The 27789-nt window shown below is 40.6% G+C and overlaps 2 protein-coding genes across 4 annotated transcripts in view; both read left to right on the top strand.

Annotated features, from left to right (window-relative positions):
* The window catches only part of Mss51 (MSS51 mitochondrial translational activator), a 22585-nt gene extending 14077 nt beyond the window's left edge, over window positions 1–8508 (top strand). Inside the window, exon 5 of the mRNA XM_013025596.1 lies at window positions 8485–8508. Coding sequence (XP_012881050.1) covers window positions 8485–8508 — 24 coding nt within the window. The remainder of the gene's footprint in view (window positions 1–8484) is intronic.
* Window positions 4054–27142, top strand: Anxa7 (annexin A7). Of its 3 annotated transcripts, none has more exons than XM_013025624.1 (13): window positions 4054–4108; window positions 9690–9744; window positions 10589–10790; window positions 12053–12154; window positions 12904–12968; window positions 18336–18438; window positions 18656–18750; window positions 19559–19672; window positions 20134–20304; window positions 22430–22600; window positions 22675–22750; window positions 24488–24600; window positions 26712–27142. In XM_013025624.1, the coding sequence occupies exons 2-13, from the start codon at window positions 9691–9693 to the stop codon at window positions 26832–26834; spliced, it is 1389 nt and encodes a 462-aa protein (XP_012881078.1). In that variant the 5' UTR covers window positions 4054–4108; window position 9690; the 3' UTR covers window positions 26835–27142. The 3 variants fall into 3 exon arrangements, with proteins under 3 accessions (XP_012881078.1, XP_012881080.1, XP_012881079.1); XM_013025626.1 differs by lacking the exon at window positions 4054–4108 and adding an exon at window positions 4376–4479; XM_013025625.1 differs by lacking the exon at window positions 4054–4108 and adding an exon at window positions 4376–4484.
* Window positions 27143–27789: the final 647 nt, after the last annotated feature.

Below are 27789 nucleotides of genomic sequence, written 5' to 3'. Positions count from 1 at the left end.
TTTTTCTTTTTGCTTATGTGGTGCTGAGGAATCAAACCCAGGGCCTCATGCATGCAAGGCAAGCACTCTACCACTGAGCCGCCTTCCCAGCTCCCCAAACACTTTCTATGTTCTATTTTCATGTTCTATCTACAAAGTGTAATTTACTTGTTTAAAATCTTCTTCCTTGGGGCTGGGAAGGTGGGTCAGTGGTAGAGCGCTTGCCTTGCATGCATGAGGCCCTGGGATCGATTCCTCAGCACCATATAAGCAGAAAAAAAAACCAGAAGTGGTGCTATGGCTCAAGTGGTAGCGCACTAGCCTTGAGCTGAAGAGCTGAGGGACAGCGCCCAGCCCCAGAGCTCAGGCCCCATGAATGGACCCACCCAAAAAAAATTTTTTTAATTAAAATAAAAAAAAAAAAGTGTTTGGTTTGCAGAGCGCCAGTGGCTCACACCTGTAATGCAGAAGGCTTAGATCTGAGGATTGCAGTTCAAAGCCAGACTTTTTTTTTTTTCTTTTGGCAGTCATGGGGCTTGAACTCTGGGCTTGGGTCCTGTTGCTGTGCTCATCAGCTCAAGGTGAGTACTCTACTGCTTGAGCCACAGCACCACTTCCGGTTTTCTAGTGGTTTATTGGAGATAAGAATCTCACAGACTTTCCTGCCTGGGCTGGCTTTGAACCTCAATCCTCCTGGCATGGGATTCTTATCTCCAATAAACCATCAGAAAACCAGAAGTATTGATGTGGCTCAAAGTGGTAGCCTTGAGCAGAAAAAGCTCAGGGACAGCACCCAGGCCCGAGTTAAGCCCCATGATCAACAAAAAAGAAAGTGTTTAGCTTATGGTTGGTGGGGGATGATTTATCAGACAGTGGGTATGAAGTACTTGGTAGATAGAACATGAAGATAAAATCTATAAGGTTTTGCTACTGATTATGATAATTGAGGAAGATGTTCATCAGAGTCTAATAAAATGAAACTACACAGTAACAGGTAACAAAAGATTTTCCAATTTTAGAATAATGGTTATAGTACACCAAAGTTCAAATACCTAGGTTCATTCTAAATGCTGACATTTCTAAGATGATATCTGCCTTTAAGCTTCTGCCCATTTTTTAATGAGAGGCTGCCATAAGCAAGGACAATATGATAGTTATATTTTCTAAAGTCATTATATAAAATGAAAAGGTCATGTTCACAGCTACCATTGAAAAACCCTGAAGAGCCAACAGCAGATAGCTTACACCTATAATCCTAGCTCAAGATGCTGAGACCTGAGACTTCTGACAAATCCAAGAGAACTGAAATAAGGGGGTACTGGAACTAGAAGTGTGACTCACCATAATTAGAGCACTAGCTGTGATCAGAAAAAGTCCTGAGGGGCTGGGAAGGTGGCTCAGTGGTAGAGCACTTGCCTTGCATGCCTGAGGCCCTGGGTTCGATTCCTTAGCACCACATAAGAAAAAAGCCGGAAGTGGCACTATGGCTCAAGTGGTAGAGCACTAGCTGTGAGCTGAAGAGCTGAGGGACAGCGCCCAGGCCCAGAGTTCAGGCCCCACGACCAGACCCAAAAGAAAAAAGTCTTGAGAATCAAGTACCAGTACTGGCATGTGTACACGTGCAATACATAGACAAAAGAAAAGAAAAAAGAAACCTGTTGGATGACCCTACCCCATCTGCTTATTTAATCAACAGTAAACTAGGGGGAGGGGTGACATCCAAAAAGAAATGTACTCTTTACCTGGTTTATGTAACTGTAATCCCTTTGTACATCACCTTTATAATAAAAATTTAAAACTAAACTAGCTTGTATTTTGAGGGTCAATTATTTATTGAACACTTACTACTATTAGCTCTAGAGATAGTCTTGTTTTAAGAGTTTACATTCTGTTGGAAGGGACATGTTAAACACAATTTCAGATGCATTTAATTCTATAGAGAAAAACATGATCATGTATATGTATATATCACTAGTGTTGGTCAGAGAGTGTACCTCCAAGAGAATGACATTTGTAATGCTAGAGTAAAGAACATTCAAAGTAGAAGCAATAGGAAGTATAGAAGTCTGAGAATTTGTGTTGGGCAGAAGCTTGTTTGGACAGAAGGCATCTGCAACAAGAATTGAAGTCATTGAGGATGAAAACAGAATAGAAGGGAACCAGTATTTAGCACCTAGCCAACTAATCAGTACTTTAGACTATTCTGATTTCGGGAAGCTCTTAAAGGAGGTTAATCAAGAGGATGATGGGACTCAATTTACTCTTTAGAAAGCTCTTAACCTCAACAGTATTGACTTGGGGCCAAATCTCTGTGTGTGCACTTGTACCAGTCCTGGGTCTTGAACTCTGGGTGCTGTCCCTGAGCCTCTTTTGCTCAAGGCTAGCACTTTACCACTTGAGGCACAGTGCCACTTCCAGCCTTTTCTGTGTATGTAGTACTGAGGAATCAAACCCAGGGCTTCGTGCATGCTAGATGAACACTCTACCACTAAGCCACATTCCCAGCTCTAGGGGCCAAATCTTTGTTGTAGGGTTTGTAGAATGTTTGGTAGCATCCTACAAACATCATAGGCATTATGGGATATTTAGTACCATTTCTGGACTCTACCCATTAAATGCTAGTGTCCAGCCCAACCAAAAGTATCCTGTTGTGTCCACTAGTGATAAAATTACTTTTCTAACTATAAAAAGTATATGCACAAGCACTGACAGACATAGGTGTTCCCATTAAGAGAAGCAAAGTCGCTTCTATAGAAAACTGAACACAAGGTGGCCTTCCAGGGGTTATGTGTGTTGTGTTCAAGGTTGGCACTCTACTACTTGAACCACAGCTCCACTTCTGGCTTTTTTGTGATTAATTGGATATAAAAGTCACATTACTTTCCTTCCCCAAACTGACTTTGAACAGGGACCCTCAGATCTTAGCTTCGTGAATAGCCAGAATAACAGACTTGAGCTCCTATGCACGTTTTGTTATTACTGTAATAAGTTTGTAAGGTTAATAAAGGGTCTGGGAATGTGGCTTAGTGGTAGAATGTTTGCCTAGCATGCATGATGAAGCCCTGGGTCTGATTCCTCAGAAAGAGCTGGAAATGGCACTGTGGCTCAAGTGGTAGAGTGCTAGCCTTGAACAAAAAGAAGCTCAGGAGGGGCTGGGAAGGTGGCTCAGTGGTAGAGCGCTTGCCTTGTATGCTCGAGGCCCTGGGTTCAATTCCTCAGCACCACATAAGCAAAAAGAAAAAAGCTGGAAGTGGCGCTGTGGCTCAAGTGGTAGAGCGCTAGCCTTGAGCTGAAGAGCTGAGGGACAGCGCCCAGGCCCAGAGTTCAGGCCCCATGACCGGACCCAAAAAAAAAAAGCTCAGGAACAGTGCCCAGGCCCTGAGTTCAAGTCTCACTTGCTTAGAACTGAATGGTACACACCTGTGATCCCAGTTGTTCACAAGGTACTCAAGAGATCATGGTGCAAGGCCAGACAAGACAAAAGTTATCGATACTCCACATAACAAGCAAGCTAGCCATGGTCGTGTGCACCTGTAACCCTCGCTACTTGGAGGTGGCAGGGGAATCCTGGTCCCAAATTGTGGGACCCTACAGGAAAGAAACTAAAGCAAAAAGGACTTCAATGGTAGAGTGCTTGCCTAGTGATCTCAAGGCCCTGAATTGAAACTCCAATACCGCCACAAAAAAATCATCTCTGATCCTAAAGACCTTGTATCCAGGGAAGGAAGACTATTTGACAGATGGAGTGGGAAATGTCACAGTGTTTGAAGGAATACTTTGATGAGTACCTCTCCAGTACCAACCATCTAGCATTCACAACAAGTATTCATTTCTCCGTCGGCCATAGAGCTTGCCCAGGCTTCCCACTCTAGAGGTTCAAGATTTTCTCCCAAAATAGAGCGGCCGCAACTTCTCGGTAGGGAGGTGTGTGGCCTAACCGGCTTGGCTACCAAGGGACGGTGGGTGCTCCCCGCCCTCCCGCGCTGGATCCCGGGGCGTTCCCGGCTCGGGTGCGGCCGGCTGCCGGGTCGCAGTCTGGCCCCGCCCCGCCCCGCCCCGCCCCGTCCCGCCCGTCGTGGCTTCCTCTTGCGCACCAGCGGGCGGGCTGTGACGCTACTCCCCGGGTCAGGTGAGCACGAACGACGCCCCTCAGCTCGTTTCAGCCCGCGAGTTCCCCCCGGCCACCGCCCCCTTCCACCGTGGGGTCCTCCGTCCCCGTTGGAGGCGGGGAGCGGTGTCGATGCCTCGGGCGCGGGTCTGGAGACCCCGGCTGCGGGGCAGGGGCCGTGCGGGGCGGGGTGGCTTCGGCGGGCCTGAGGGGTAACCGGGCAGGGCGGCTCGCGAGGGCCTGACGGCCTTGGGCCAGGCGTGAGTCGGAGGGAGCCTTGTCTCCTCGGCCTCCGAGGACAGGTGGGCTCAGGGTGGAGATGCGAAAGGCCAGAGGACGTCCCTACTGAAGTCACCTCCGGGGAGGCCCACTAGGGAAAACCGAGCAGCCAGGTGTGGTAGGTGACACAGCAAACGGAGGGGAACTTAGGGCATTTGTGTTTAGTGAGGCCTAGTGCAGAATTTCACAAACCTGACGCCGATTACTGGCTTAGCCTACCGTAGTTCTTGGAAACCGTTCTAGGAAATGGCATTACAGATCTGATTCGTTTCCTTGCCCTGCAACAAGCATGTGGCTGATCAACCCTTCCTGTGCTCACACTTTCTAAGGAACCCTAGGTGCTCCAGGAGATGACTGACAGCCACCATTTTGGGGACACAAAGCAGATAGGCAATATCTTTCTCACAGCTTTGTACTCCTTAATTGCTGCCAGCTGATAGCAAGTTAGCCTGATAAAGTCTAATTACGTTCTTAGTGTAATGAGGAACCAGAAAGGTGTTTCAAGCATCACATAACTGTTAGAATAGGTCATTTGGGCCACAGAACGGGGAATACTACTCGGAGTGTTCACTTTTCTGGCCTATTTGGAACCACACTGAATTTCCACGTTCTTTATCCAAATCACCAGACTGCAGTTCCTTTCAGACCCTAAGGCAGGTCTTGGAAAATTGGATCTGTTGATGTTTCCCAGTTGAAGTCACAGTATTTGGGAGGGGTGGGGGCAGGTGGAGGGGGAATTGTTTGGGTTCTTGTTTTTCCTTCATAAATTTGCAACAGCTGCCTTTTTGGTTCCTGGGCTTCATGCCATCCGAAACTCCCATAGTAGGACCCACCCTTTTAGGAGCTGACTCACTGGGTGGAAGTAATTTGGAGAACCAAGAATGATTTTCTGCTTCTCTCAAAAGTGGTTTCTGACAGAATGGTAAAAGGAAAATAAAAGTTCTAGTTTACTTATTCATTTGAGCAAAAGTTGAGTAGTTTGCCAAGTCCCCCCTAAGGGTAATTAACTTTTTATTGAAAAAAAATTAAAGTTTTTAATACAGAATACTGGTTTTTAGGGGCCTGGGAATGTGGCTTAGTGGTAAAGTGTTTTCCTACCATGCATGAAGCCCTAGGTTCAATCCTCACTAACACACACACACACACACACACACACACAGAAAAAGCCAAGTGTTTTCCTACCATGCATGAAGCCCTAGGTTCAATCCTCACTAACACACACACACACACACACAGAAAAAAAGCCGGAAGTGGCACTGGCTCAAGTGGTAGAAGGTTATCCTTGAGCAAACGAAGCTCAGAACTCCCGGACAGTTGTCAGGCCCTGAGTTCAAGCCCCAGGACTGGCAAAAATAGAAATAAAAAAAATTTTTTTTAGCAGTACTAGAGCTTAATTCAGGTTCTCCAGCAGGGCCTCTAATATTTGAGCCACACCTCCAGCACCTTTTTTGCCTTAAAAAAATTAGTTATGGGCCTAGGCTCCCTAGCATTCCACTGTCCTCTTTACCTCCACCTTCAGCGTATTGACATGTACCATCACTCCTAACTCTATATATTTTGCTAGTGGTGGTGGTTGTCATGGGGCTTGAACTCAGGATCTGGGCGCTGTCCCTGAGCTCTTTTTACTAAAGGCTAGCTCTCTACCACTTTGAGCCACATTTCCACTTCCGGTTTTCTAGTGGTTAATTGGAGATAGTCTTAGGGACTTTGGGGCTGGCTTCAAACAATGATACTCAGATTTCAGCCTCCTGAACAGTTAGGATTACAGGCATGAGCCACCAGCACCCGCCCATACATATTTTTAAAGGTTCTAAAGGAACACTGGAAAGTAATTTATTTTTCATTATTCCTGTGCTCTCTCTCCCCAGGAAGCAGCTACTGTTTTCTACTTCCTTGAAAATAGCTTTTTAACATGTTGCAAACTACCTTTGCTGTTTTCACCTTGTTTTTCTTCACATGATATGTATTGGAAATGGTTTTATTGGGGGAAAAAAACTTTCATAATGTTTTATCTGTCCCTTAATGATGGATATTTAGATTGCTTTTAACTTCTCTGTTATATATAACACTGTAAGGAATGGCTTTTTTACATTAAATTTGTCATTTGTGGAAGTATTTCTACAATATTCATTCTTGAAAATGGAATTGCAGCCGGGTGCCAGTGGCTCACGCCTGTAATCCTAGCTACTCAGGAGGCTGAGATCTGAGGATCGTGGTTCAAAGCCAGCCTGGGCAGGAAAGTCCGTGAAACTCTTATCTCCAATAAACCACCAGAAAACCGGAAGTGGCAATGTAGCTCAAGTTGTAGACTGCTAGCCTTGAACTGAAGAGCGCAGGGACGGCGCTCAGGCCCAGAGTTCAAGCCCCACAACCGACAAAAAAAAAGAAAGAAAATGGAATTGCATGCTAGTCCTTTATACTACATTCTTCACAATGTGCCAGAATTCACCACTTTTTTTTTTTTTGCTTGCCAGTACTAGGGCTTGAACTCGAGGCCTGAGCACTGTCCCTGAGCTGCTTTTGCTCAAGGCTAGCACTCTTCCACTTGAGCCACACAGCACCACTTCCAGCTTTTTCTGTTTATGGGGTGCTGAGGAATTGAATCCAGGGCTTCATGCATGCTAGGCAAGCACTCTATCACTAAGCCACATTCCCAGCCTGAAATTCATTAACGTTTTAATTTTTATTATTTGTAAATAGTCTTTGCTTTTTTTCACTCTTGTGAAAATCCTGTTGACATATTTCCTTAAGACCCTTAAAGATAATATTTAAGGGTCAAATTTAGCCCAAAAAATGTAAACATATAACTTTGTGGAATAATTTCTTGAGACTTTAAATTGCTTATGTAGTCTTTGGTCTTGCAACTACACTATTTATCTTAAAAACTTATGTTCAGGGGCTGGGAAGGTGGCTCAGAGGTAAAGTGCTTGCCTTGCATGCATGAAACCCTGGGTTCAATTCCTCATCACCACGTAAGCAGAAAAAGCTGGAAGTGGTGTTGTGGCTCAAGTGCTAGCCATGAGCTGAAGAGCTGAGGGGCAGTGCCCAGGCCCAGAGTTCAGGTCCCACAACCGACAAAAACCAAAAAAAAGCAAAACTTATGTTCAGCTTCTTTCCCTTTCAATTCTGACCCCTTTCCCTTTAGTCCATCTTACTATTTTAGTAGTAATATTTGTCTGTTTATTATTTGTGTCCGTGCAAGGTCTTTAACTCAGCACCTTGCACTCTCCCATTCTTGTTCAGCTTTATCACTCACAGCTGGCACTTTGCCACTTGAACCTCCATGCTGACCTCTTTGCTGGTTAATCGGAGAGAGAGTCTGTCTGTGCTGGCTTCAAACTGATCCTCAGATCTCTGCCTCCAGAGTAAAGGATGGTGTGAGCCACCAATACCCAGCATATCTGATTGTTCTTTAGAAGCTGTCATCCTACTTCATACTCTCATTCTGACCAGCTATAGAGAAGAAGAAAGCAATAAACATTTATCTTCTCCTGTTTTTGTGCTCAGGTCTTTGGATTCCAAATGACAATTTGAGAATTGACTGAGTCAATTTTTGTATTATCTTACTAGTTAGTAACTTATAACTTGATTCAGTATAAGTGCATCCATTCAATTCAGCATCTCTTTTAGCTTCTATAACTAATTTATCATCTTATTGTAAGGAACACTATAAAAGCAAACATGTCAATGTTGTATGCTAAAAAGACTGAATATTCCCCCCCTCATCATTTTTATCAGCACCTAGGTTACTGTTTATTATAGAATGGTCTTTGGTAAGTGCTGAGTTGGAGTTGTTGGTGTCTTTTTTTTTTTTTAATGCTATGCACTGAACCCAGGGCCTCCTGCATGTACTCAATCACTGAGCTATACACTTTAAGTGTTGGTTTGGCATATTGATGTAAAAGAAATATGAATCATTTATGCCTATAATGGAAAGAAGCACCAAAAATATTTTCCTTATTTAGTGATACTGGGGTTTGAACTCGGCCTCACACTTGTTAAGCAGGTGCTCTATCACGTGAACCTCTTCCTCAGGCCTTTAGTCATTTTTCAGGAAGAGCCTCATAGTTTTTGTATGTTTCTTTGTTTTGTTGGCCCAGAGCTAGCCTCAGAGCAAGTCCTACCTTCAATTTCTCACTTAATTGAAATCACAAGTGACCAACTGATGAATGATTGAGGTGGAAGTCTCTAACTTTTTTTGCTCAGACTTTGAACCACCATTCTTCCATCTTTACCTCCCAAGCAGTTGGTACTACAGACATGAGCCACTGCACATGGTAAACTAAATGGCGGGTCTAGAAATGCCAGAATAATGCAGTATTTTCACTGCTACATGAGCATCATCTGACACTTTCCTAGATATGCAGAATCTTAGTTCCCATTCTGAAACTACTGAATCAGAGTCTGCATTTTAACAAGATCCTCAGGCAATTTATGCACATATTAAAGTTTGAGCCAAGGTTGAACTTAGGGCCTGGGCACTGTCCCTGAGCTGCTTTTTGCTTAAGGCTAGCGCTCTAAGACTTTGAGCCATAATTCCACTTCCGGTTTTCTGGTAGTTAATTGGACTTTCCTGCCCAGGCTGACTTCAAAGTGCAATCCTCAGATCTCAGCTCCTGAATGTTAGGATTACAGGCATGAGCCACCCGCACCTGGCTGAAAAGCAGCATATATAAAAAAAAATGTGGCTGGGAAGGCGGCTCAGTGGTAGAGCGCTTGCCTTGCATGCATGAGGCCCTGGGTTCAATCCTCAGCACCACATAAGCACAAAAAAAAAAGCCGGAAGTGGCACTGGGGCTCAAGTGGTAGAGCGCTAGCCTGGAGCTGAAGAGCTGAGGGACAGTGCCCAGGCCCAGATTTCAGACCCATGACTGGACCCCCCCCAAAAAAAAATGCACAGGTACTGATGGTGTCCAGGAAAATTGGAAAGGTGAGAGAGTTTAAGCAGAAGTATAAATGGAGAAGCAATTTAGAAAGATAGGTTTATATTATGAAGCCTGATCTAAAAATATAAATAATGGAAAGAATAGGAGAGGCATTTCAAAGGAGGAATGGTAAAATATTGGGTTACTTGCTAGCATATCAGGTAATTTAACTAGTGGTTCCTTTGAGAGAGAAGGGGTTTTAATGGTGGTCTGCTAGGAAATAATAAATATTTAATTCTGCACCAATAATGGAGTCGTCCTAACTGGTTTCTGGCCTCATGTTAATGTCTACCGTAGAAGTATACATGTGTGTCTCTGTGTATCTTCAAAGATTTTAAAACAACAAACTACATAGGATTTTTTTCTTTTCTTGTCTTTTTTTTAAACCATTGTTACAGAATGTCATACCCAGGCTATCCCCCCACAGGCTACCCGCCTTTCCCTGGATATCCTGTAAGTATTGCTACTAAAGTATTCACATTCCTGAAACAGATGTTATGTATGAATGGTCAATGAAGTATCTTACAGATGTGTGAGAGCAAGAGTCATAAACGCAGATGCGCAGAGGCACTGAGTGGGATTAGTGCATGAAGACATGGGCTGTGGGGAATGAGAAACCACACTTCATCTCTGGAAAGTAGGAGGCTGCTAAACAATAGCCTGATAAGGCTCTAGTTTAACTCAAGTAGAAATAAATCTAACCAAATTCTGACAAAAATATTTCCTGACAGACTAATATACTACTAATAAACTAGTGTAAGATTAAAGGATAGCTAATTAGATTTTTGTGTGTATATGTACTGGTCCTAAGGCTCGAACTCAGGACCTGAGCTTTTGTGCTCAAAGATAGCACTTGAGCCAAAACTCCAGTTCCAGGTTTTTTCTAGTGGTTAATTAGAGATAAGACTCATAGACATTCCTGCCTGATCTGGCTTTGAATTATAGTCTTCAGATCTCAGCCTCTTCCATAGCTAGGATTATAAGAATAAGGCACTGACACATGGCTCTAATGAGATTATTGAAAATTAACAATATTTTTCTTTTTATTTTTTATCTAGGCATGGGGCAGGCTGTGCATAGTTATGCATATGTATAATCCCAGCACTCAGGAAGCTAAAGCAAGAGATCCTGAAGTTCCAGGCTAGGCTATAGAGTGCGCCCTTATCTAAAAAATGAATAAATAATTTAAAACAGAATAAAGCAAAATAAGAAACCTCAATATTAATCCTTGGTTTTTTTGTTTGCTTTTTTTGAGATACATTTATGATCATGTTCATTGAAAATTTTTATTTTCTAGCCTGCAGGTCAGGAGTCTTTCCCCCCTCCTGGTCAGTATCCCTATCCCAGTGGCTTCCCTCCAATGGGAGGAAGTGCTTACCCACCAGCTCCAAGTGGAGGCTACCCAGGAGCTGGAGGCTACCCTGTACCGGGAGGCTATCCAGCCCCCGGAGGCTATCCTGGTGCCCCACAACCAGGGGGAGCTCCATCCTATCCTGGAGGTAAGCTATGCATCATAGAACTAGTAGTGATTTAAGACTACTGAAGTACTTTTTTCTTTCATCTATCCTCTTCATTCCTTCTTGTTTTCTGAAAGGTCACACTTGTCTTAGCTTGGGGATAGCTGAGAAGATTCTTAGGGCATGAGAGCTAGGAGCAGGCTAAAATGTTCTGCTATGAAAGAAATTAATTTTTGAGTAATTGAAGGGCCTGTATATAACACTTTGCTTCGTTGTTTATACTCTTAAGAATTGATTAAGGCCGGACGCTGGTGGCTCACACCTGTAATCCTAGCTACTCAGGAGGCTGAGATCTGAGGATCACGGTTCAAAGCCAGCCCGGGCAGGAGAGACCGTGAGACTCCTATCTCCAATAAACCACCAGAAAACCGGAAGTGGCACTGTAGCTCAAGTGGTAGAGCGCTCACCTTGAGCTGAAGAGCTGAGGGACAGCGCCCAGGCCCAGAGTTCAAGCCCCACGAGTGACAAAAAAAAAAAAAAGAATTGATTAAGGCCCAGGTGCTGGTGATTCAAGCCTATAATCCTAAGTACTTAGATAGACTGAGATCTGATGATCAGGGTTCAAAACCAGCCAGGCAGGAAAATCCATGAGATTCCATATCTCCACTAAACTACCAAAAAGCTAGAAGTGGAGCTGTGGCTCAAGTGGTAGAGTTCTAGCCTTGAGCAAAAGAAGCTCAGAGACAGTGCCCAGTCTCTGAGTTTGCTCTCTCTCTCTCTCTCTATCTATCTATCTCTCTATCTCTCTGTCTCTGTCTCTCTATCTCTCTGTCTCTCTATCATGAGCAAGCATGCGAGTATGTGCGCACACACACACAGATTAAACTATTTCACTTAGCATGACAGTAACTACTATTTGGATAGCTTTCTCTGAAAGTAAAAAGAAAAAACCTTACCAATCTGTGTAATAAGTCAATAAAGGCAGATAAATATAGTAAGATTTTATTTATGTATTTTTTGAGACAGTATCTCACTGTTTCACGCAGGCTGGCCTCAAATTCCTGATCTTCCTACTTTAACATTCTGAGTGTGGGAGTATGGATGCGTGTCATTATTCTTGGCTATTAAATTTGTTCTTTAATGTGGAAAGAGTTGGTAAGAAGGTAAATATAGACAAAAAGTATTGCTATTCTAGCATTATTGACATATCTTTTCTACTGTTAACAGTAGGCATATTTCTAAAGTTTTCTCTGTAACCATGAGAATGTGAACTATAATTAAACTATCCACTGAATTTTCTCCAGGACAAGGATTTGGAGCCCCACCAGCTGGAGCAGGCTTTTCTGGCTATCCACAACCACCTTCACAGTCTTATAGTGGAGGCCCAACTCAGGTCCCACTACCTGGTAGGTACCAGTTGTCCAGAGAGAAACAGTATCATGACACTGTAAGTCTTTCAGTTGCTACTAGGAGAACTTAATTTATGCTTTGAATACTCTTCAGGGAATGTTTATTTCTGTAAAATAAATATAAATATATAGATCTTTTTATTAGCTAAACAGGGCAGGATTTTATTGTTGTGTCCCCACACTTGTTTCTACTTTATTCTAATCAATCTCATCTCCTCTGTCACTTTCTGTGACCATCCCCCAAATTAAATAGTTTTGAGAAATAAGTTTATTTGATAGAAGAATGTAATGCATCAAATGGAGATGAGAAGCTTGTTGTTATGTTAAAAAGTCTGGCTCACAGCCCAAAGCAGATCCTTCAGGAACTTCTGCCCACTCCTGTACCACAAGTGAAACCACCTTCAAAAGTAAATCCTGAAAACTATTCCAGATGGAATTTAAATTAAATGTGGTACAAGTATAACACACACACACACACACACTCATTAACCACTTACATAAAGTATGGAATATTAAAAAGGCTCTTATGATCCAACTTGCTTTTTTACATTCAGTACAACATTATATTTTACAGCAGATCATAATATTTTTTAAAGTATCTCATTTAATGACAGCATGAATATTCTCATGTTTCTATATTCACAGTGATCAACACTGTCTGGAAATATTAAGTCATGTAACCTGGTTGCAACTGTAAAACCAGTTGTATAAATTGAGTGTTGTTCTGTTTGTTTTGTCACATGTAGGTGGCTTTCCTGGAGGACATATGCCTTCTCAGTTTCCTGGAGGACAAGTTCCTTATCCTAGTCAGGTATTTTTGCTGCTGTCTTTTTTCTTTTTCTTTTGGTAGGTCATGGGGCTTGAACTCGGCCTGGGTGCTGTCCCTCAGCTCTTCAGCTCAAGGCAAGCACTCTACCACTTGAGCCACAGCACCATTTCCAGTTTTCTGGTGGGTTATTGGAGATAAGAGTCTCACAGACTTTCCTGCCCAGGCTGGCTTTGAGCCACAATCCTCAGATCTCAGCCTCCTGAGTAGCTAAGATTATAGGCGTGAGCCACTGGGCCCAGCTACTGCTCTCTTTTAAATTTTTTGCTTCTAATTTTAAGTTTGGTCTAGGTTATTGGAACTCATACCAAAGAAGAGCATCCCTCCTTTGCTGATGCTAATGGTTTATGTGAAACAGTAAATAGTTTACCTTGGTAACTTAAGCTTTACTCTTGGCTTCTAATAGACCTTGTGCTCTATTTGGTCTCTCTGCTATCTCAGTGTACAGATAAGTTTGATAAAACAACCCTAAGTCCTTCTCACAGGTGATGATGTTCATAAGTTAGTCCTTGAGATTCACATGGGCTCTCGACATTGGTTCTAGTTCTTTCTCCTCTTTGCTACCCTTCCCAGCAATTATATCTAGGAACTTGGGTGATTGGCAGTGGTTTATGAAGGGTGATTTGGTTTTCCCTTTTTCCCTTTATAACTTTCTACTCTTATTTCAGATCAGTACAGAATCCTTTTCTTCCTATCCTGTTTTCTCTCCTGTTTCTTTGGATTATAGCAGTGAAGTGAGTAAGGATTTCTAATGTCCACTAATTACTAGGTCCTTATGTATATAATTTATATATATACATTTATATATATATATTTATATATAATTTATATAATTATGTATATAATTCTCATATAATTTCTTGAGGGCTCAGATACATCGTGTGTGTGTGTGTGTGTGTGTGTTTTGTTGTTTTGGATTTTTTTTTTCTTGCCAGTCCTGGGGCTTGAACTCAGGGCCTGGGCTCTGTCCCTGAGCTTCTTTTCACTCAACACTAGCACTCTACCACTTGAGCCACAGGCCACTTCTGGCTTTTTCTGTTTATGTGGTACTTAGGAATCGAACCCAGGGCTTCCTACATGCTAGGCAAGCATTCTACAACTGAGCCACATTTACCAACTCCAGATACATGGGTTTTAACTTTATGTTCCTAAAGTGCTTGGTGGGGTTGGATATCTGTTTTGGGGATTTGTTCACCGGTCTTTTGCTTCCTAGGTAGATGTTTTGCTACTTGAGTCATGTCCCTACCTCTTTTTTCTTTATTTTTCCAAGTGAAGTTTCTTGTGTTTTTGCTGTGGCTAGTCTCAGATTAAGATCTTCTACCTACAGCCTCCTGCATAATTAAGGACCATCTGCCTTATTAATTGTGATAGATTCTCACTAAGAACTCATTTGAGGCTAGCCTTGAACTGCCGTCCTCCAGATCTGTTTCCCAGTATTTAAGATTATAAATGTTGGTTCACATGCTTGGCTTAAACATGGTCACTTGTTAAGTCTTTTTTTTTTGGGGGGGGGGTCCAGTCGTGGGGCCTGAACTCTGGGCCTGGGCGCTGTCCCTCAGCTCTTCAGCTCAAGGCTAGCACTCTACCACTTGAGCCACAGCGCCACTTCCGGCTTTTTTCTTCTTTCTTACGTGGAATTGAACCCAGGGCCTCAGGCATGCAAGGCAAGCACTCTACCACTGAGCCACCTACCCAGCCCCTCGTTAAGTCTTTTGAGTTGATTTCTCAGTATCCACAGGTTTTCCATATATGAAATCCACATGAAATCTACTGATTTTAATACTGTTTTATTCATAAATTTCCTTATTTAATTTTTTGTCTTATGAAAGTTACTAGGAGTAAGTGGGAAAGAGGGAACAGCTGACACTAAACAAAAGGAAAGGAATGTACATATCACCCAGTGCAGAAGAAATAACTATATTGTCAAAGCTCATAGAACTTATAAACCTTATAGACCACAGTAGACAATTTGCCTCATGAAAGTTAGAATGTATTTGTGACTTTAAGATCACTATCCCACAATACTGTGAAATTTATGAAATTATGTAATCACTTAATCACAATAAAGAATTTGCAAAAAGAAAGTTACTAGGAAAATACAGAATACTGTTATGCCTACCTTCATCTTGATTTTCTTACTGATTTGTATCATGTATATTAATAAAAGTATAATATTTTCAAGTTTGATTTTGGCTAAGATAGATTAAGGAAGAACAATTTTCTTCCAGTAATTGAAGAGAAATCCTTTAGTGACTTCTTGGCCCACTTGGCTGATGTGAGGAATTTGAGATCCAGAGATGTGGGGAAACCACATCTAGCCACAGAGCTAGAAAAAGACAAAGCTGTGATGACCCTATCTATAGTTCTTCTGACTTGCAGACTGGTAGTTTCTCTGCTAAACATTGCTGCTCTGCTGAAAAAGTAAATAACTGTTCTTCTAATGGATGTAGAGATAATTACTTCCAATCCTTTTATTACTGTTTTGTTGTTGAGGTTGGTTGTTAATATAACTTTTTAATCACTTTTGACTTTTGCTTTTGCTTTTTCTTACATAATATCAAAAACATCATTTTATAACATGAAAAGATTTTTTTAAACATTAAAGCATACATAGATGGTTGCCTGTAATCCTAGCTACTCAGGAGGCTGAGATCTGAGGATAGCGGTTCAAAGCCAGCCCAGGCAAGAAAGGCTGTAAGGCTCCCATCTCCAATTAACCACCAAAAAACCAGAAGTGGTACTGTGGCTTAAGTGGTAGAGCACGCACTTTGAGCTGAAGAGCTGAGGGACAGTGCCCAGGCCCAAGTTCAAGCTCCATGACTGACAAAAAAAGCATAAGCAGTTACTTTCTGTTACAATTTCCAGCTCATGCGAGAACTAAAGGCAGCAGATAGAGATGAATACAGTGGTAGGTTTTGAAAGAGTTTCTAGATGCAAGGGAAATCATCTGTCTTATGAGGAGTGAGGTCTCTGTCCTCACAAAAGTTAATAGGTCAATGGATATAATTTTAAATTCAGTTACAATTGCTTATAAAGCAATTGGATGATTTTATATTCTGAAATTCTGCTGATTGCATTTTAGCAATAGAATTTTTGAGATACTAGATTAAATAAAACATGGTAACTACATTTTTAACTCACATGAATTCTATTATATTTCATTCCTCTAAGGTTGCCTTGAATATTTTAAGAAAACAATTGAATTAATTCATAGCATTATATTTTAATTTTTTAAACTTTATTTTGAAATAACAGACTTACAAAAATTTGCAATGATAGTACCTATGTTTATAATAATAGTACTTGTGTAAATTTTATTTTATTTTTTTTTAATTTTTTTTGGGGGGTCCAGTCATGGGGCCTGAACCCTTGTGTAAGTTTTATATACATGATTTAATTTTCTGTAAAATACAATATAGGTGGGTGCTGGTGGCTCATGCCTCTAATCTTAGCTACTCAAGAGGCTGAGATCTAAGGATTGCAGTTCAAAGCCAGTCTGGGCAGGAAAGTCTGTGAGACTTTTTTTTTTTTTTTGCCAGTCCTGGCACTTGAACTCAGGGCCTAGGCTCTGTCCCTGAGCCTCTTCTGTGCTCAAAGCTAGCACTACCACTTGACCCACAGTGCCACTTCCTGATTTTTCTGAATAGTTTATTGAGATAGGGTCTTGCAGACTTTCCTTCTGCTTTCTTGCTTTCTAGTAGTTAGTTGGAGTGAAGAGTCTCTCAGATTTTCCTGGGCTGGCTTTGCAGAGTGATCCTCAGATTTCAGCCTCCTGGGTAGCTAAGATTTCAGGCATGAGCCACCAGCACCTGGCTTGTGAGACTCTCTAACTCCAATTAACCACCAGAAAACTGGATGTTGTAGTGTGGGTCAAGGTGATAGAATGCTGTCCTTGAGTGAAAAAGCTCAAGGATAGTGCCCTGTCCCTGAGTTCAAGTGCCATTACCAACTAAAGAAAAAAAACAACTCAGCAACAGTGTCAATTGAATTCAACCATAGAACTGGCACACAAAAGAAGTGGCCCAAATCAGAAAGTAACATTGATATAACACTTAACTACCTAACTTTCAGACCTTATTTAAGTCTTACTAATGGTCCTATAGTGTCCTTTTTCTGATTAAGGGTCAAATCCAGAATGCAACATTGTATTTATTGTCATGTATCAAGTCATCTTTAATCTGGAATCGTTTCTCAATTGCTCTTGTTCAAGACCTTGACACTTTTGAGGGTGCTACCAGTTTTTCTAAAATCTTTAATTTGGGTTTGTCTGATGTTTTCTCATTAAATTAGGTTAGACTTTTTGTCAGGAGGACCAAAGAAACGTTTTCCAGGCACGCCATATCTGGAGATAGTTATTGTTGACTTGCTCCATTACTAGTGATCATTAATTTTGACCATTTATTTAGGATGATGTTCTCCTGGTTCTGTAATGTAACATTAAAACCTATACAAATATCTTGGCTCCTAGCATACTTTTGCCATCTCCTTTTAGCATCCAGTTATAACTCTTGCTTGAAACAGTTCTCATGAATGTATTTGCCAAGTAGCAATTTTGTTCGTTTCCATGTAGATTCGTGTTTTAAATATGCAGCCCTGCCTCGCATCAGTGGCTAGTGCCTATAGTCCTAGGTACTCAGGAGGCCGAGGCCAGCCCAGGCAAATCTGAGAGACTCTTAGCTCCAACTAAGTGGCTCAAGTGGTAAAGTAGCATCCTTCAGCAGAAAAACTAAAGTTAAGTGCAAGGCCATGAGTTTAAACCCCAGTACATGCGCGCACATGCGTGCACACGCGCGCACACACACACGTGCGCGCGCACTATTTTAGTATCTAATTTGCTTCATACTAATCACTTTTATTCTTCTTTTAATTACAAATGTTTTATTACATGTTTAACAAATGAAGGTAGCAAATGAAGGTAGATGGCCTGTTTGAAAACTCAGGTACTCATTTCTAGTTCAGTAAAGCCTTTGCTGTTTCTGTCTTTTTATATCAAATATTGTCATTCATCTTGTACTATTCAGGGACCAGTCTCTTCTCTTGTCTTTCTGTGTGTAGATGTATGGGAATGTATAAGGAAGCCAAAGCATGAGAAGACTGTGACTTTAACTGTAAAAGTTTGGCCCTTTTTTTCCCCTGGAAGTTTGATATCTATCCATCTGTTAGCAGGAGAAAACTCTGTCCTGAAGGGGACAGGTCCTTTTAGAATGAGTCTTGATAATACAATGCTCTTATTTGAGCCCCCAAACCCAAACACTCGCTGTCCTTGCTTAAGTGTGATATCTGGGAAAGTCTTTAAATTGCCTTATTGTTATCAGAGAATCCTGAGTTGGATTTCATGCCTCTTGTTCTCAGCCTGCTGCAATGACTCAGGGGACTCAAGGTACAATCCGACCAGCTGCCAACTTCGATCCTATGAGAGATGCAGAAATTCTCCGTAAAGCGATGAAAGGATTTGGTGAGGAAAGCAGATTTTTTTTTGTCTGTTACAATAAATTAAAATGATTAGCTGTAAAGTAAAATAAATCTGTCATAAACCAAGTTCCTGTGTCAGCCTGTGTACCCACACCTCAGTTTAATTAAGCTCATACTATCTTATAAACATTCTAAGAGATGACCTCTAGGGTCACCAAACAAGGACTTCATCCCTATATCCACCTGCATGGCTCTTCCAGGGACTGATGAACAAGCAATTGTGGATGTTGTGGCCAATCGTTCCAATGATCAGAGGCAAAAAATTAAAGCAGCTTTTAAAACCATGTATGGCAAGGTACGTTTTTTGTTATTGTTTATTGTTTCTAGAGTGAGCCATAGCACAGGCCTATAGACTCTGCATTGTATTGTTTTAGATACTATGTTTTCATTATATCTGTGGTACAAAAGAGAGATAGCTGCACTTTACAGATTGTGGAAGTGATGGATCTACTGTGTATTTCTCTTAAAAGCCATTTTCATCCTAGAGTAAACTTTAATTTCATAGTTTAACCTTATACTAAGTCATATATGAATTACTCAATGGTAAGTAGATTATGACCACCATTGTGATCTCCTCACAGTGGGGTTTGTGGCTTATAACCCCTGCCTGTTTTTCATCTTCTTCCATTCCTATCCCACTAAACATTGCCATAAAAATTGACGTGTTCATGGCCAGGTGCTGGTGCCTCATGCCTATAATCCCAGCTACTCAGGAGACTGAGATTTGGGGATCTTGGTTCAAAGCCAACCTAGGCAGAAAAATCCATGAGACTCTTAACTTCAATTAACTGCTTAAAACCAGAAGTAGATCTGTAGCTCAAAGTGGTAGAGCACAAAACTTGAGCAAAAAACTCTGGTCAAGTGCCTAGGCCCTAAGTTCAAGCCTCATGACTAACAAAAAAAAAAAGAAAATATGTTCATAAATACAGTGAATAAACTACATTCAACTGAATATGTATGCATTTATTTTTTACTATATTTCAGGTTTGAAATTTTTGCATTCATAAAGCAATGTCATTTCACTTTTCTGTATTTTTCTTAAAAGATTTAAGTGACAAAATTTGGAGAGCACATGTACTTAGCTTGTATTTATAATTAAATAGGATTTAATCAAAGATCTCAAGTCCGAATTGAGTGGCAATATGGAAGAACTGATCCTTGCCTTGTTCATGCCTCCCACATATTATGATGCCTGGAGTTTACGGAATGCAATGCAGGTACTATCTGTACTTTAAGTATTTAGAATAAATACAAGTTATAGTGGTTCTGAATTTGTGGTAATGCAGCAATGTATTATAGTGCATCATCTGAAATATAGAGCATTTCAAGCCGGGCGCCGGTGGCTCACGCCTGTAATCCTAGCTACTCAGGAGGCTGAGATCTGAGAATCACGGTTCAAAGCCAGCCCGGGCAGGAAAGACGCGAGACTCCTATCTCCAATAAACCACTAGAAAACCGGAAGTGGCGCTGTAGCTCAAGTGGTAGAGCACTAGCCTTGAGCTGAAGAGCTGAGGGACAGCGCCCAGGCCCAGAGTTCAAGCCCCATGACCGACAAAAACAAAAACAAAAAATGAAATATAGAGCATTTCAGTTCTAAAGACGTTAGATAAAATAATAATATCTAACTCAGAGGGTTTTTTCCTTTTGTATAATTTGTCCATTCTTAATTTTTACATAGGGAGCAGGAACTCAGGAGCGTGTATTGATTGAGATTTTGTGTACAAGAACAAATCAAGAAATACGAGAAATTGTCAGATGTTATCAATCAGAATTTGGCAGAGACCTTGAAAAGGACATTAGGTCAGATACATCAGGGCATTTTGAACGTTTACTTGTATCCATGTGCCAGGTGAGTATAGTATGAATGTTTGTACATTGGTGAGGATGTATTATTATATCTGATGTTGGTGAGCATCTGTATTTCTTTGAATACATAGCCACCTTGGAATATTGCCAACTTTTAGCACTGACAGCACAGAATCCAATGTTCAGATTACTTTGTGTTTATTACTAGGATTTATATCTGCAAGTCTGGCTATTGTAAGAAGAAATTTTCCTCCTTAAGGTTTTATGGAATTAGAAACCCTCTTGGGGCCCTGTGATGGTGATAAAACTGTGTGTTTAAGCTTAGTAGTGTCCTAGTTATACTGACTGACAAGAAATACAGGACTGCCTTAAAAGTGTTACAGGTTGGGAGAACTGTGTGAGAAAAGCCACAAATACCGAAAGTGCTTTAGGGTTCATAATATTATAATTCTGATTCCCCAAATGTGCTGCAAAAGTGACAGAAAGCCAGGACAGTATTCAGAATGATTAGAAATGGAATTAGAGAATGAGAATGTATTTGAAAGACATAATACAAATGACTAGCATTATTGTCAGGAGTTACTTGCTGTCCTGCTAGAACACAAGGGGTCTGAAAGTAGAGCAAAAGAGGTAATTACAGAAAGTGTGCTAACTGAGTGAGGTGCAGAATATACAAAAAGTAGGGGATATGGAAGTGAGAAAATACAGCAGATGGCAAAAAGGAAAACTAAATGTACCTGCAACGAGTAACAAGGCAGGGAAATGAGAAATAAATTAGTATTTTAAAACAAAAATGAAGAAAGCCAGAAATAGACATTTAGTACTAAAAAACCAAATCAGACTTTGGATGGGGTGCTGGGTTTCTCTTTATGCAGGCTCACCATCTACCCATACCTTCTCTAGAGTATGAACAGAGAAGTAACTGTCTAGAAAATGGGACTACATTGTGTGTTTGAATCCGTAGGCAATAGTCCGGGAAGTTTTCCTGAGTACCTTTTATTTTTTAAAAAATGTTTTATATGTATCTGTTTGTAATTATTTGTTTGATTAATTGATTGTTGTACTAGAGACAGAACCTATAGCCTCATGCATGCTAAGCTAATGCTCTACCTCAGTCACACCCCAGCCCCTGTGCTTTGTTCAGTTGCCCATTTAGGACAAGTCTTCCTTGTGCCAAGTTGTTCCTCTTCCATTTTGTCCTCATGGGTAACAAAACACTAGAGAGCAGCCTTGCTTTCTATAAAGCTCATGTGTCATTTTTATTTATGTCTTTATGATACTCATGTTAAGATTATACCTGGATGAAAGGAAATTAATGAGGCTTCCATATTATACCTTTTCTCCCTAGATTTAAAATTCTTTGATGTCAGAAATCTTATCACCCTTTGTCCCCTTCACTTAGCCTAGTATGTGGTACAAAGAAAGTATTCCACATCTTTTAGTTGCATGAGTGAATACAAGCACAACTCAACACAGTGCATATTGATCTCCCTACTAAGGAGAGTTATAACTTTGTCATTTGACTTGGTAATTTGTATTTCCAGTTACAGATATTTTTGTTCAGAAATTTTCTGGTTTAATTCAGCTTGCAAAGCCCTGAAGCCCCTCCCCCGCCTTGTAATACTGGGATTTGAACTTACACTTCATATTTGAAAGGCAGGCATTCTGCCACATAAGGCACACCATCAGCCCCTTTTTGCTTTATGTATTTTTCACGAAGGGTCTCATTTTTGCCAGGGCTGGCCTTAGAATATGATCCTCCTACCTGTGATCTCCTGCATAGCTGGAGTAGCATGTGTGCAACACCATGCCCAGCTTATTAATATAGCAGATCTCAACTTTTTTTTGCACAGATTGGCTTCAAACCTCAATCCTTCTGATCCTTGCTTCTTGAGTAGCTGGGAATTTAGATATGAGCTATTGCCCTTGAAACCCCTTGTTTTAACATAGACTCAGTAAACAATGATACCTATTACTGAAATCCAAGATCAACGTGTAATACCATACTAGCTCTACTGATATAGTGTCTTTGGAAAACGCACATATACATGATGGATTTTATACCTTAATCCATAATAAATGATCCCTTTATATTCAAAAGTTACCAGATGGGGAAAATTTCTTAATAGAACTTTTTTTCTTCTAATTCCTCTCTTTTCTTTATGCAGGGAAATCGTGATGAGAGTCAAAGTATAAACCACCAAATGGCTCAGGAGGATGCTCAACGTCTCTATCAAGCTGGTGAGGGGAGACTAGGAACAGATGAATCCTGCTTTAACATGATACTTGCCACAAGAAGCTTTCCTCAGCTGAGAGCTACTATGGAGGCTTATTCCACGGTATGAGCTCTTTTGAAGATTTGGTGTTGATCTCAAGATGTGAACAGATTTAAAACTGTAACTTTTATTTGCAGATGGCTAATCGAGATTTGTTAAGCAGCGTGGGTCGTGAATTTTCCGGATATGTTGAAAGTGGTTTGAAGACCATCTGTAAGATACTTTTGAGCTTTGCTTTATTTTGTTTTTAAATGAGTAGTGGTTTTGAATTGTTCTCATTTAGTGAATTTAATTAATGTGATTTCCCTAGAAATCTGCTTACACAGAAGCTGAGCCCATTTATGTTTTTAAATGGCTAAAGATTATGTAATTTCCTGTGAATGATTAGTGTGACCAGCGGCTTGCTTTGAGATTATTTGACCTTTATTTCAGCCTTTCAAGAGGACTGTGCAGGAAGATCCAATAGATTTTAGCACTTTCTTTAAAGTGAATGAAAGAAACTCCTAATGCCACCACAGAACATCATTTTGAGCCTTCAAAACATACTTTTCAAGAAGTCAGCCCAATAAGAAATTTGCCCTTTTAAAATTAGCCAGTTTCTGTTGATATAATGCCTAAATGTCTAATGAAATGGAAATGTTGTTCCAGTAGAAACTACATATCTATTGACAGTATTAGTACTGCATTGATATTAGCAAAGGCATACCTTACAAATATTACTATAGTAATATATGTACAGTTAATACTTCTTTGCCATCTGTGAAGAGGAAACTTCATGAAGTGAATTTTCCAAAGAGATATGTCAGATTTGTGAGAATCATTTTGAAATCTCTGCTCAAATCTGTATCCTCTTAGAATATATCTCATTTTTTTCTCTCAGTCAAATGATATCCTTTAGCCAGGCACTGGTGGCTCATGCCTGTAATCCTAGCTATGCAGGAGGCTGAGATCTGAGGATCCTAATCCAAAGCCAGCCCTGGTACAAAAGACTGGGAAACTCTTATCTCCAATAAACCACTCAGAAAGCCAGAAGTGGAGTTGTGGTTCGAGTGGTAGAGTGCTAGCCTTGAGCTAAAGAGCAGAGGGACAGCACCCAGGCCCAGAGTTCAAGCCCCATGACCAAGAAAAAAAAATATATCTTTTAACTTACAGAATTCATATTTTTGTCCATATTTCTTTTAATAAGCTATCACAGTACATTTGCTACAGATTTTCACACTGGAGGGGAAAAGAAATATAAAATATTGCATCAATACCGAGAAAATAAGATTAGCCAAAAGGAGTTTTCTAGAATTTCATGTTGCCTGTCTATGCATTAAAAAGTAGCCAGGTGCTGGTGACTCATGCTTAGCTACTCAGGAGACTGACATCTGAGGGTCATAGTTCAAAGCCAGCCTCAGCAGAAAAGTCCATGAGACTTATCTCCAATAGACTATGCAGAAAAATCTAGAAGTGGTGCTTTGGCTCAAGCCTAGGCCCTGAGTTCAAACCCCAGGACAGGCAAAAATGTGTGTGTATGTGTATGTGTGTATGTGCTGAAAAAGTCAAAGAGAAATTATCTCCAGGTCACCTTCAATTCTTTTTTTCTTTTCTTTTTTTTTTTTTTTTGTCGGTTGTGGGGCTTGAACTCTGGGCTTAGGCGCTATCCCTGCGCTCTTCAGCTCAAGGCGAGCGTTCTACCACTTGAGCCACAGCACCATTTCCAGTTTTCTAGTGGTTTTATTGGAGATAAGAGTCTCACGGACTTTCCTACCCGGGCTGTCTTTGAACCGTGATCCTCAGATCTCAGCCTCCTGAGTAGCTAGGATTGTAGGCATGAGCCACTGGGTCAATTCTAAGAAGTTGTGTGGAAAGTAAACAAGAGCAGGTTAGCAGTGATAAGTGAAGTTAGGTGGGTGGATAGTTGTTTGTCAAGCCATGGTTTCTGTCTGAAGCATCTCTGTCTTGTAGTGCAGTGTGCCCTGAGTCGCCCTGCCTTCTTTGCTGAACGTCTGTACTATTCCATGAAAGGCGCTGGCACAGATGACTCTACCCTGGTCAGGATTGTGGTCACTCGCAGTGAGGTAAGGCAAGGCAACAGTTCCTCTTGTCTGCTCTTACTTGATTTCAAATGTTGACTTCTTAAATGTTGCTTAAATAACTGTGAAACCCTCAAGAATGAAGTAAAGAAAGAGAGGTAGAATAGAAACATAGCAACATATTGACTTATACACAGTAGTAAAAACAGAACCTGGTGCTGCACTAAAGAACATTTCCTACTTGAGGGTGGTGCAGAGAATACCGATCTAGTTGGAAGATGTTTATTTAATTTCCTTAAGAGACTTTCTATTGCTCATGCTGGCACCAAATTCCTAGATGTAAACTGTCCTCTGCCTCAGCCTCCTGAGAGGCTGGGACTCCAGGTTTGGGCCTGATATTTATTTGATTGCCCTGGGGATTACACCTGAAGCCTTATACATTTAGGGAAGTGCTAAAACTGTTTTTTTTTTTTGTATTTTCATTTTGTTTATGCTTTTCATGGAAGACTTTTATAGATTTATCATTGGATATCAAAGTTGTTGAAATTTAGCATCTTTTATTAACCATATAAAACAATTTTTAAAAAAATTTGACCTTGCCAGGCACCAGTGGCTCATGCCTGTAATCCTAGCTACTCAGGAGGCTGAGATCTGAGGGTCTAAGTTCCCAGCCTGGGCAGGAAAGACTGTAAGACTCCTATCTCCAATAAACGACCAAAAAACCCCGAAGTGGTGCTGTAGCTCAAGTGGTAGAGCGCTGGCCTTGAGCTGAAGAGCTGAGGGACAACGCCCAGGCCCAGAATTCAAGCCCCATGACCAACAAAAAAAAAACAAAATTGACCTCATGATTTTATTTTCTGCATAACAGAAGTTGGAGCTTAGATCTCATGATTTGTAACAAAAGCTGGAACTTAGAACTGGATCACTTTGCATCTCTTAATAGCCAGCATTCTCTTAGGTCTGCAGTTGGGCTTCACAAATTCAAGTCTGAGCACCACCTTCTTTATAATCTTAGCTTTTTTCTGGAAAAATTGTCTTTGTGATAACCATTCTGCTTCCCATCATAACAATGCTTTCCCTGGGCAAACAGAATCCTTGCCATTCTTGTACTGTGCTACTTTGTGAGTATGTCAAGTTTTAGGAATGTTAACCACAACAGCAGCACCACCAAAAGAATATTCATCTTTTTGTGAAAATATAGACTCAAATGTTCTTTGTTACTTTATATATTTTTAATCAAAAGAAAATATACTTTGAAATAATACCAGAGAAAGTAAATAGGTTTTTTTGAAAGAAGAATATGGCATTTATTGTGTTTATTCTTAAACTGAAATTCTCAAAGCAGTATATTTTTTTCCTTAAAAGTATACATATTCTAGCCACTTTTGAGTGCATAATTCCTTGGAATTACTTATATTCACATTGTCGGGCATCCATCACCATCATCCGCCTCCAGAACTTTTTTCCAATTCCAAAAGCTGAAAATCCTTACTCATTAAATAACTCTCCCAACCAGAAGAAACCACCATGAGACTTTCTGTCTCTGTATTTGTCCATTAGTGACTGACTCCACTTAGCCTAGTGTCACCAGGGTTTACCCAGGTTGTAGCATATGTCAGAAATATATTCCCTCTTAAAGCTACCATATGATACCATGGTATCATATATCCCTTTTGGTTTATTCATTTTTCTGTCTGTAAATATTTTGGTTGCTTCCACTTTTGTCTATTGTAAGTAATGCTGCTACAAATGTAAGTGTGAAAATAATCTGTTTAAGTCTCTGTTTTCATTTGGGATTTTTTTTTTCAGAAATCACCATATTATTTAACTCAGAACACATAACATTTTACATTCCCACTGGCAATGTACAAGTGTACCCATTTCTCAACACCTTTGCCAACCCTTGCTGTGTTTTGTAATTCTTTTAACAGCCATCTTATTATTAAGTAGTTTTTAAATAACTAATGTCCTTCAGTGTTTTAGAGAGCAGGGAATCAGACTTACAATTGGGCAGTCTGCACTGGTATTAACACTAGCTGTCAATACTTGTTTCTCCCTTCTTCCCATTTTGATTATTAGGATACCATTACTCAAAAAATTGTAATACACATGCTTTCTTTTGACAGTTTTTTCCTAACCTGTGATTCCTCATGCAGATTGACCTTGTACAAATAAAACAGATGTTCACTCAGATGTATCAGAAGACCCTCGCCACAATGATTGCAAGTGATACAAGTGGAGATTACCAGAAGCTACTTCTGGCTATTGTGGGCCAGTAGGAGAGATTTGTTTTTCCCCATAAAGAATGAAGCTATTCATGGCTTACCAAGACTGCTTGACTGCATGCAGCAATATCAACTATCACTTAACCAAAACAGCTTCTTACTGAGGACTGTGTCAAGGGAATGTGCATGGGTTGCACATGATGTTATTGCCTTAATTCTAATTTTTCTCTCTATGTACAATCAATGTAAAAGCCATATTATAATGATGTAGTAATTTTGAACTGTTTATAAAGCTTCATTCTCACTGCATTTATTTCTAATCAAGATTTCAAATGGAATAAAAAACATTCTAATCTCTCTAATGTTGAACTTTTTTTGGTCAGTTGTGTGCCTTGAACCCTGGGCCTGGGTGATGTGCCTGTGCTCTTCAGCTCAAGGCGAGTGCTCTACCATTTGTGCCACAGCGCCACTTCTGGTTTTCTAGTGGTTTATTGGAGATGAGTCCCATGGCCTTTCCTGCCTGTGCTGGCTTTGAACCATAATTCTCAGATCTCAGCCTCCTGAGTAGCTAGGATTACAGGTGTGAGCCACTGGTGCCCAGCTGTAATATTGAACTTTTTTGCTTAAAATGAAAAGTTTTCTTGTTACTTTTATCAAGTTCAAAAATTGAGAATTTTGCCATGCATTGGTGGCTCATGCCTGTAATTCTAGCTACTCAGGAGTCTAAGGGTAGAGGATCACAGTTTGAAGCCAGCCTGGGCACCAAAATAGCTATAATTAACACTGTGGCTCAAGTGGTAGAGCACTAGCCTTGAGCAATGGAATGGTGCCCAGGCCCTGAATTGAAGCCCCCAGACTGGCACAAAGAAGAAGAAAGGAATTTTTTCCTTTTGTGGTGCTGGGTTTTGAGTTTAGAGCTGTATGTATAGCTAGGATGATATATGATATATATATTTATATGTAAATATATATTACACCCAACTGCCATTATTGGTTGAGATGAGGTTTT

This window comes from Dipodomys ordii, unplaced genomic scaffold, assembly GCF_000151885.1.
Source record: "Dipodomys ordii isolate 6190 unplaced genomic scaffold, Dord_2.0 Scaffold86, whole genome shotgun sequence".
NCBI lineage: Eukaryota > Metazoa > Chordata > Mammalia > Rodentia > Heteromyidae > Dipodomys > Dipodomys ordii.
The sequence above is the reverse complement of the archived record's forward strand: the minus strand, read 5'-3'. Positions and strand labels throughout refer to the sequence as shown.

Bases quoted from the DNA above. Each gene is read 5' to 3' on its own strand.
- Anxa7 (XM_013025624.1), top strand. From the start codon at position 9,691: ATGTCATACCCAGGCTATCCCCCCACAGGCTACCCGCCTTTCCCTGGA. The intron at 22,751-24,487 runs GTAAGATACTTT...TCTGTCTTGTAG, and splicing joins AAGTGGTTTGAAGACCATCT to TGCAGTGTGCCCTGAGTCGC. The intron at 24,601-26,711 runs GTAAGGCAAGGC...TTCCTCATGCAG, and splicing joins TTGTGGTCACTCGCAGTGAG to ATTGACCTTGTACAAATAAA.